At 38.4% G+C, this 11,242-nt stretch overlaps 1 protein-coding gene and 1 pseudogene across 3 annotated transcripts in view; both read left to right on the forward strand.

Moving 5' to 3' along the window:
- GGTA1 (glycoprotein alpha-galactosyltransferase 1 (inactive)) overlaps nt 1-11,242 on the forward strand; it is a 108,784-nt gene that overhangs the window by 13,337 nt on the left and 84,205 nt on the right. The window contains exons 3-5 of one of the 3 annotated variants that reach the window (XM_074211679.1): nt 1,868-1,871; nt 5,762-5,784; nt 11,123-11,209. The exons of the other annotated variants lie outside the window; for them this stretch is intronic. Coding sequence (XP_074067780.1) covers nt 1,868-1,871; nt 5,762-5,784; nt 11,123-11,209 — 114 coding nt within the window. The remainder of the gene's footprint in view (nt 1-1,867; nt 1,872-5,761; nt 5,785-11,122; nt 11,210-11,242) is intronic. 3 annotated transcript variants of the gene reach the window in all.
- LOC141505657 (putative monooxygenase p33MONOX pseudogene) lies at nt 1,833-11,234 on the forward strand (annotated as a pseudogene).

Raw genomic sequence — 11,242 nt, forward strand, 5'->3', positions numbered from 1 at the left:
AGGTTTAGAGAGTTACTTTGGACATTAAGAAATTATGGTCACATAATTGAATGTGTGAGAGGCAAGATGTACCCAAATCTTTTTGTTGCCAAGGCTGACTCCTCTATTCACTAAATCATATTGATACTAAGTATAAATAAAGTTAAGTGTCTTCCTTCATGTTATGGTGATTCTAGTTAATAGGGTAATAAACCATATAGATATTCTAATATACAACATTAAATAAATTTCAAGAGATGCAAAATGTTGGATGAGCTGGAGGTGGAAAGAAAAGTCACTTCCAATTGAATTTAGGGAAGACTTCTTGGAGGAGGTAGCATTTGAGGTAGACTTTAAAGGGCTGTCAGGAATTCAAGGGCAAAGAAGGGAAAAGGAGAACGGAAGAACAGAATTCCAGATATAGGTAATAGAATAACAGCATGGAAGCAGAAAAGCACAGGTCATGTTTGGAGAACAGAATGTCTTTCAGTTTATCTAGAATATAGATTTTTGGAAGCTGTTAAAGGGAGTGGGGAACCACCAAATATTTTTTAAAAGGACGGTCATCATCAAACATATGTATATAATATATATATATATATGAAATTTTTTTTATAATTTTGAGGGATGTCTTTTTTCACACCACATTTACTCCCTTTTATTTTCATTTACAGCATTAATGAGCATCTACTTTGTTTACAATTCTTTGCTACTACAAAGAGTGCTGTTATGGGAATTTGGCTGTATTGGGGATCTTTATATCTTTGACTTTCTTGTGGTTTATACTTATCAGTAGGATCTTTGGTTCCAAGAGTCCATACCTTTTTAAAAATTAGTTGATTGATCAATACGGTTTTTTTTGCAAGGCAATGGGGTTAAGTGGCTTGTCCAAGGACACACAGCTAGGTAATTATTTAGTGTCTGAGGCGGGATTTGAACTCAGGTACTCCTGACTCCAGGGCCGGTGCTCTATCCATTGCGCCACCTAACTGCCCCAATACAGTTTTTTTTAGGAATTTTTATTTTGAACTTAATCAACAAACTTTTAAAGATATAAATAACAGAGAAGATGATTATATCCGAAATTGTAAACTTCTTTTGGATACAGTGTGTAATATATGTATATATATATACTTATATATACGATAATTCGAAAGTTTTAGTGTTGCTTAGTGTGGCTTAAGAACTATATTAAGACTCTTTGGGACAATTGATTTGTGTGTGTGTGTGTGTGTGTGTGTGTGTGTGTGTGTGTGTGTGTGTACTTTAATAAGCTAGTAATATAACATCTGGATTTTCCATAATGATTTTTGTTAACACATAACTCCAAATTGCTTTCCAGAATAGTTGAACCAATTCACAGGTCCACCAACTGAGTATTTTGTATTCCTGTTTTTCCATAGTCTCTTCAATATTGACTTTCTGTCTTTTGTTATCTTTGACAGTTTGTTGGGTATGAGGTGCAACAGCTGGATTATTTTGTATTCTTAATTTTACTATTATTTATCTTATTAATATTATTATTCTTTGAATTTTTCTTATTCTCTTATTATTAATCTACCACATGGTTCATAGTTTGCAATTATTCTTCTGAATATTTTTTGCCCATATTTTTTGATCATTGACTTATTGGAGACAATTGTTCTTGGTTTTATGTACCTTGTGTAATGTATGTCTTGGTTATCAAAGCCTTATAATTTGATGCAAAAACCCTTTACCCCCCTTATCAACAATTTCCCTGATCACAACGACATTAATTTTGTTTCTTTAAAAATTTTCAATTTCGGCTCGCGGTGCTCCTGCCGGCAGAGTCTGGTGCGGGTCCAGGAGCCACATGGCCTCACTTGGCCTTGTGCTTCGGGGCCTAGGGAGTGGCGGGGCCCTGGAGCCTTGTTAGTCTCAGCCTCCTGTCCATGCCGGAGCCCTGGGCTGTGGACTGGCTCACCTCCATCCCTCCCCCCTCCCACCCCCTCCTCACCGTCTGTAGAACCTCTGCATGAGAGCTGCTTGGAACTTTTGCTAGTGTCATCACTAGCTGTAGAATGTTCCCTTTTGACATCTTTGTCCTAACTACATAACTTCCATAGACTTTCACCTGTGGGAATCAGGATTCTGGATATCTATCTGGAGAAACATCTGGATCACAGTCTTTCATGGCATCATCCAGAGAGCCAGATGTGCCTGCTATTGAGCACAGTACAGGTAGGCTTCTAGGAAAGATGACTTTGCCAATTGGAATGCAGCGATGGGCATTCAGTTATGATGATGTCCTAGAGGATCCCACACTGATGACTCCGCCTTCATCTGACATGTGCAGTAAGGTTCTTTGGAAAAAGCCGGTCATTCCAGATCGGAAGTACCAACAGCTTTCCAAGGTTGAAGAGGGAGACAATAATTTCTCCATAACCCCCTCAGCTTCCAGTGACCAAATGAACAAAGTCCCAGTGGTGAAGGCCAAGGCTACGCATGTCATTATGAATTCTCTAATTACAAAGCAGACACAAGAGAGCATCCAGTGCTTTGAGCAACAGGCAGGGTTGAGAGACACAGGGTACACTCTTCATAAAGGCCTCACCACAGAAGAAACCAAGTACCACCGTGCGGCGGACGCAGTCCATAAATTGAAGTTTCAAAGTGGAGATATGACAAAAGAAGATAGACTGACTGCTTCAGCCCAGTCCACTCCAAGTAGTACACCCTATTCTTCTCCCAAGCAAAAACCCAGAGGTTGGTTTCCTCATGGATCTTCTACTTCCTTACCTGGCCTAGACATTAGCAGCATGGATGCTAGGAATGGAGACAGAGACAAACCCTCATCTGAAAAATGGAGCCTTTTTGGATCAAGAACCCTTCAGAAATCTGACTCAGGTTTCAGTGTCCAGTCCTTCAGAGGTAATCAGAAGCCATCACCAATGGAACTTATTCGAGTTCAGGCTACTAAAATTGCAGACGACCCAGCAGCCTTCAAGCCACCTAAAATGGATTTTTCCAGGGATGGAAGGAAAGAAACAATCTCCCCAGACCCATAACCTCAAACCAAGGGACATGAATGTGTTAACACCTACAGGGTTCTAAATCTCCCTTTTCATATGAGCAATATTGTTTTCCCTGGTGATCCTGTTATGTAGAGAGAGTATCTTACACTTTTCTTTCTTTCCAGACACCATGGCTACAATGGAATTAGGTAGTGGGAGAGTCCGCTGCCTTTAGTTTGAATCCTGGTGCTGCTATTTGCTACCTCTAAAGTGAGAGGGTTCTATCCAATTAACTAAATTTAATTCCCTTTTTTTTTAGGTTTTTGCTAGGCAATGGGGTTAAGTGGCTTGCCCAAGGCCACACAGCTAGGTAATCTTTAAGTGTCTGAGACCAGATTTGAACCCAGGTACTCCTGATTCCAGGGCTGGTGCTTTATCCACTGCGCCACCTAGCCACCCCTAATTCCCTTCTTTTAAGTATTATGATCTCCACTTCTGTTGACCTGATGGGTGGTGAAGTAGATGAAGAACTGGGCCTAAAGTCAGGAGGATTCATCTTCTGACCCCAGACACTTAATAGCTGTGTGACTCTGGGCAAGTCATTTAATCCTGTGTGCCTCAGTTTCCTCATCTGTAAAATAAACTGAAGAAGGGAATGGCAAACCATACTTGGCAAGTATACTTGTACCACCTGGCTTCCATCCTTCAGTTATCCTCAACTCCTTGGAGTGGGGAGGCATCTAAGGCAGCCAAGATTGCTCAAGAGAAGAACTTAGGATAATTTATTATTCTTCTTTTGAACATCTACTTTTAATGCACCTTTTGTTGCCCTGTGGCATGTGACTGGGGAGGCCTTCGCCTTCTGTCAGCCACTGAACAGCATAAAGTAGGCTGTAGAGCAGAGCTGTCTGAACTGAGGCTGAAAATACCTCCTGCTTTGCTGAAACCACAGCTTGGGTCCAGAGCCCACTATGAGCAAAACAAGAAAGCCCAGGAAGGGTGGAATAAGGATAACAAAGGAGCTTGCCAAGATAGGCGGGTTTAGAGCTCTTTACTCTCAGAAAGTGCAAAACTTATTTTCTTCCCTCCCTTGTTGTGACTGGAGGGAGATGTATGTCACACACACACACACACACACACACACACACAGAGGCACACACAGAATTGTTTAAAACCCAAGGAACTCCAAACCTTATAAATTTGCAAAAATTAGCACCCCTTTGTTTCATAGTTTAAGCTTTACGTTGAGATTTCCTGATGACAGATCTGTGAAATTGTGCAAGTGTTATATTCGTTTTACAGACAGGCAAACTGAAATTCAGTTTGTCCAAGGTTTCAAACTCAAATCTTCTGGCTCCAGGTCTAGCTCCATGCTGGTTGTTATACCATACCAGGGCATGTTATAGATAAATACTGTTTTTAGGTTTAAAGGCCCTTTTCCATGATGATGATAATAATCCTTCATTCTTGAAGAAAATCATGACATCAGGGAGGTGACACCATGACAGCTGAATTTGAGTGAGGGAGGACTGTGCTAAGTCACCAACCTCACTTTCTCTTCCAGAGTAATCTGAATTCAGTGACCAGGTAAGAATCAGGATGACCGGAGATGACCCTGGATGTGAGGCAGAGTTAATAGACTTGCCCAAGGTCACACAGCTAGTAAGTGACAAGTGTATGAGGCTGGATTTGAACTTTGGTCTTCCTGACTCCAAGGCTGTCTAGCTGTCTTAAATTTCCATTAGATTTGGCAGAATATCTGGGTTTAAAGAGACCTTATAGACTACAGAATGTTAGAACATGAAAGTTAAAAATGGAGGATATTTTCAAGAGCTTGGAAAGAGCTTTGTATACCTTTAAAAAACAATACAATTATAGGTAATGATTAGTCAACCCTCTCACATAAAAAAAGTAAAAGCTTAGAAAACTCATCCAACTCAAATTTACGTAGGACTTTAGTCTTGTCTCATTTGAACCTCAAAGTGCCCCAATACCTTAAATGATAATAATAATAACTAACATGTTTATAATGTTTATTATGTGCCATGCACTACATGAAGCACTTTACAATTGTTATCTTATTTGATTCTCACATTAACTCTGTGAGGTAAGAACTATTATCCCCATTTTACAGATGAAAAAACTGAGCAAACTCAACAGCCGTGTGACCATGGATGAATAACTGAACTCACTGAACTTTTGTTTACTGCTGTTGGATTTACATGGTCTCTAAGGTTCTTATCACCTCTGGAATTCTTGCTTCTAGTACTTCAGAGAAAGAACTTAGTATAGTGTAAATAAAGTGTGATCATTCTCTCTTCATAATCAAACAGCTTTGACTATCCCTCTTCCCAATTTATCCTTCTATTCATAAGATCTTAGAATTGGTCCTTAGAGGTCATCTCACCCATTGTTCCCATTTTATAGAAGAGGAAACTAAGAGGTCCATGGAGGGTAAGTGACTTGTTGGAGGTTGAACAGATAGCAGGTGACTGAGCCAGGCTTCTACTCCAAGTCTCCAGTGCTTTTTAAAATGTTTTAAGTTTTTTGTTGTGATTCTTTTCTTTTTGATAACACTTTTACTCTCAACCCCTTTATCCTCAAAATAGAACCCCCCCTTTTAACAATTAAATACAATCAAGCAAACCAAATCAAGACATTGAAAAATGTGTCTCATTTCTCAACTATAGGCCATCATTTTGTTCAGAGATGGGAGGCAAGTGGTAGATTTTACCATTAGGGTTTTGAAAAGTGTCCAGTACTTTGCCTACTAAGTTCTTTCTAGTTCTTTTATTCTGAAACCCCAGTCTTCCTGACATACCCCAATACAGTGCTTTTCCTATAGAGGGCTGCTTGCTTTGAACCTTTGAGATGTATGTGTGTATGCCTGCATATATGTGGACATACACACAATATACAAAAATATAGCATGTGTATGCATATGGATACATGTACATTTAGTGTACTCATATACATACTGTTTGAATATCTCTATATTATATGCATATAACATACATAAATGTGTATTCAAAGCAGGCAGCCCTCTTATAGGAGGGGCACTGTATTAGGGAAGAGTCTAGAAGACCTGAATAAACGTACAATAAATGAAGAAGTGAATAAATAGATGAATGAATGATTAAGTAGATAAATATGTGTGTATATACATATAAGTATATATGTTCCCCTCTTCCTCCAAGGATATTCAGACATATGTGTATACATACAGACATAGATGTGTATATATATATATATATATCCCTTCTTCCGCCCCCAAAGACATTCAGACATTATTGTTGGGTTTCTTTCATAAGAATTAATCATTCCATGGTGTTTTTTTTTTTTAGATTTTGGCAAGGCAATGGGGTTAAGTGGCTTTCCCAAGGCCACATGGCTAGATAATTATTAAGTGTCTGAGGGCAGATTTGAACCCAGGTACTCCTGACCTCAAGGCTGGTGTTCTATTCACTGCACCACCTAGCTGCCCCTATTCCATGGTTTTTAACATATATTTTTAACATTGAAAGCAATGTAGGTAGAGAGTTAGCTCCAGGGCCAAGAATATCTGCATTCAGATCCAACTTCTCATATATTCTGGCTATGTGACCCAGGGCAAGTCAGCACCTCAGTCTACTTTAGTTCCTTCATCTGTAAAATGGAAAGAATAATAATTCTTATCTCACAGGGTTTGTTGTAAGGGTCAAGTGAGATATTTGCTATATAAATGCTTTTATTATTGTCATTATTAGTCACAGTTCTAGTTAACTGTGTACTGACTATAAGTTGCAGAGATGTAACCTTGTATTGGTAGAGGGAGTTTCATCACCTAGGAGGTTCCTATGCCAATGAAATCAAAGGTCCAATCCCTATCCATATTGAGGAGTTTATGGACTCACTAGGGCAGCAATATATCCATGTGTATACACACCTATAATTCTTTAGTGATATAGGATCTTATCTACACAAACAACTGATATAGGTGGTTTTGTAGGGAAGGTGCCATGTAAAGGGAGTTGTTGGTTCTGAGTCTTGACAGTAGCCTGAGTTTCCAAGATGAAGAGGAGGAGGAAGTGCTCCTGAGGATCATAGATCAAGAGTTGGAGAGGGTCTCTGAGGCCACTCAGTCCAACTTGTCCATTTTACAGATAAGTCAATTGAGACCCAGAGGGTTAAGTGACTTGTGCCCAGTTACACTGGCATTTGTACTTAGGGATTTTATTCTAGCACTCTTTCTACAGTGTCTCCCTAACACTTAAGAGATGGGAGTTTCATTTTTATCTTAGTATTCTCAGTACCTACCACAAAGGAACATGGATCTCACTGTAAGGGATCCTATGAGGTAATTGAGTCCAGTCCTTCATTTAACTGGCCCACAGAGTTTAAGTGACTTGCTTGGAACCACACAATTTGCAGGTATCTAAGGCAGGATTAAACCTACCAGTGACTCTTGCTTCCAAATTTAGTGCATTATAGGCTGCACTAACTAAATGCTTGTTCAATTGAATTGAATCCCTAGGAGGCCTATGCAAACTGATAAAGAACCGGTATTCTTTCTCTTCCCAGCTCACTCCAATAAGTTGCATTGTTTTGAAGCAACGGGATAGGTACTAGGAACACTAAATGTGTTTTGCTTCAAGAATTTTTTGCATCACAAACAGCCTGAAAAATAATCAAGTAAAGATTTTCTCTTCCAGTTTCCTGTTTTTTGCCAAGCTAGAAATAGCTTTTTGGGTGAAAGGGTGAAGGGTAGGGGTGAGAGGCCTCCTGGATTTAACCAGTCCCTCATACTGATTCTCTTTATTTTTCAGTTCCAAAAGTAGCCTTAGAAAAAAATTAGAGAAGTTGGTTGACTCTGGCCCCTCCTCCTTTCTGGCATCCCAGCTGCCTGGATTCTGTCCCATTCCCTGGGGGCTTGGCCCACTTTTAGACTTTCTACGTAATTCCCAGGTGTTTTGCTTAAGGTGTGGCTCCCTTTTGGAGGATATTCTCATTTAAATAAGACGTGTGTGTGTGTGTGTGTGTGTGTGTGTGTGTGTGTGTGTGTGTACATATATAGAGAATATATGCTGGATTCTGTATGCTAAATATGCTATCTGTACATAAATATACACACATACCTACATACTAGCATACTAGTACAACCCTTTCATCGTATCTCTAGATGGGTCCTTAGCATCTAGTCCAGTCTCTCATTTTACAGATGAGGACAATGAAGATCAGAATAGTTAAAAGATTTGCCTAAGGCCACACTACAAATAATAATGTCTTAGAGTTACCAGAAACTTTAAAAGATTATAGTCTTGTGATTGATCTTGGTTGAAAAAAATCTTAATTCTTTTCACTGACAGCCCCATGCTTGAGTGTTCTTATGAATCAGCTCCACTAATATTCTCAGATCTCTGCTTTATTCTCCTGTTGATGCTCCTGAGATTCCTCATCATCACCACTTCCTATTATGAAGAAACCCCATCTTCAAATGTTTCTACCTTTCTTTCTTATGGACAGACCTTAGGATAGTAAAATAGGAAATAGTAGCCAATCAGATCATAACATTTTAGATCAGTAAGACTCATGGGATTATAGGTTTTAGGACTTGAAGTAACATAAGAGACCATCAAATTCACTCTGAGAATTCCAAGGTACAAGTGGGTTGAGTCCTGGTATGGGAAGAATTCTGGGTTCAAACCCAACCTTTGATATTCTTTATTTGACCTAGGGCAAATTGTATTACTTTCCTAGGAAAGATTCTTCAACTGTGAGGTAAGGTGAAACTCTGAGGGTCTCTGCTATCTCTAAATCTCTTGCTCCTGAATCAAATGATCTCAAAAATGAAAGGATGGAGTTTCAATAGATGACATTTAAAATTCCTTTTACTTTAATTATTCTGTGATTCTGTAACACAGAACCAGAAGGAACATCACAGTGATTGGATAGAATGACAGAATTGGAAGGGACCTTAGAATAAATGATGTTTCTTAAACTTTTTGGTCTCCAGAAACCTTTATTCTTAAAAATTATTGACAATTTTCCCCTGATTCCTAAAACATGAGACTGTCAGTGAAAATAAGATTTTTCAACCATGATCAATCACAAGGCTGTAATATTTTAAAATTTCTGATAACTCTGAAACTTTATTATTTGTACAGCAGAAAATATGCCAGATAGCCTCCATCACAGGCTACTATGGCCTTAGGCATATCTTAACTATTCTGATCTTCATTTTCTTCATCTGTAAAATGAGAGATCTGGACTATAGATGTTAAGGACCCTTATAAGATGAAAGGTTTGAACTAGTATGTAGGCATATGTGTATATATTTATGTATAGATAGCATATTGTTTATGTGAGTTTATATCTTACAATAGCTACAGTGTTTGAAATTAAAAACTTCTCAATATTGTTATGAAAATAGTTTTGATTTCAGGACCACATTTTGGGAATCATTGGAATAGAGTTATCAGAACTGAAAGAGACCTTTTAATCACTAATATAACCCTCTCATCTAAAGTTGAGCAAGCTAAACTCTACAGATTGAAACAAAAGAAAGTAGCATATCTCTAGGCTCCTGGGCCAGCTGTTTCCTATACCACTTTTGCATGAAATGAGTTTAATTTACATATCAGGGAAGTTCTAAAACAGGGAGTATTTTTGAGAATAACTAGATTGAGTCTTAGAACATATGTAGGAATTTTGTATTAATGGAACCCCAGAAGGGTTACAGAGAAATATAAATAATGGGATAGTGTGGCATTTCTAAAATTAGGCTATATCCCCAATTGATCCCATGAGGTTTTAACCCTAGTTGGAATAAACCTCAGGCCAACTAACATGTTCCTGAGGGAACAATATCTACAATACATTTCTGCTTCCTACCCTGTTCCAACTTGCTTTCCAACCCTATTCTTGTAATTCAGGACCTTAGCTACAATCTCTGAAGTCCTGTTTGGTTTGGTTTGTAATTACCATAGATGCAACCTAAGACATGACAAAAGTCTAGGTTCTCTCTTGGGAATACTTTGGCTGTAGATTTTATAGAAACCCTGAGCCAGAAGGGACCTTAGAACATAGACAGTAAGAATATAGAATGTAAGGTCATAGATTTTGAGATGGAAGAGATTAAGACCTTCTAAACCAACCCCCTCATTATAGTAAGGAGACTGTGGCCCACAGAGGTTATATGACTTAGGTAGCTACACATGGGTAACATGTGGCCAGATTTGGAGTTGAACTAAAGTCCTCTAACATTAAAACTAGTTTCCTTTTCACTGGATCTAGCAATATTCATTGAATGTTACATCTGGAAGGAACTTAGGAGAGACATTATAACATGGATTGTCAGAGCTCAAAGGGTTCTTAGAACAATATAATAATCATTTACATCTGAGTATTGCTTTAAGATTTGCAGAGTATTTCAGCTTCTTCATCTAATTTGGTTCTTATAGCTTCCATATTGTTATACCCATTTTACAGATTAAAAAAACAAACTGAAGCTTCTTCAAAAAGCTACTTCCACTTGGTCATATGGCTAGTGAATGGAAAAAATGGGTCTCAGACACAAATATTTTGAGTCGCATGCACTTAATTCACATTACCCAGCCTCTCTTGCATAGGAGATAAAAACTGAGAGTTTGAAGAGACATTCAAACATAAAATATTAGGAGAAAGGACAGAGTCCAAAACTAGATTTTAAAGTTTGTTTTGTCCAATCTTCCTCCTTAAAACAAATGGAAAAACTGAGGCCTAGAGTGATGAAGTACAAGATCACAGTGAGTTAGCAAGAAAACCTGTATTAAGAAGAGAATAGTTCTTCTGACTTGTAAGGGAGAGGCTGCAATTAAAAAATTTCCTCTTTTCAGAAAGTTCCTCTTCTTTACACTTTAGTTGATATCAGACTTTGTTCCTCCTTTAGGCCAGTGGTGCAGCTGCACTGGCTGACAATCTGCTAGCACTTAATTTTTTTGTGCTGAATGAGTAGCTAAGTTTAGTGCAGCTTCTTTATTTCCAAGTTATAACCCTGCCAAGAATCTTGGAGCTCTGGGTTGCCTTTTTTAATTATTATCTTTATTGATGGCTTTTGTTCTTATATCAACTTTATTTCTAAACATATATCATCCCCCTTCTCCTGTTCATCCTGCTATTCCTTATAACAAAGAATAAAACAAGAAAATGAGAAAGGCGGCTGGGGAAAGCATTTCAACAAAACTCATATGCAGTGTTCCATTTCCAGAGTCCCTCACCCTTGCAAAGATGGGAGGGCGGTAAAATTTCTAATCTCTTCTTCCAAGGAACAA

The sequence above is a fragment of the Macrotis lagotis genome, chromosome 1 (assembly GCF_037893015.1).
Source record: "Macrotis lagotis isolate mMagLag1 chromosome 1, bilby.v1.9.chrom.fasta, whole genome shotgun sequence".
Taxonomy (NCBI): domain Eukaryota; kingdom Metazoa; phylum Chordata; class Mammalia; order Peramelemorphia; family Peramelidae; genus Macrotis; species Macrotis lagotis.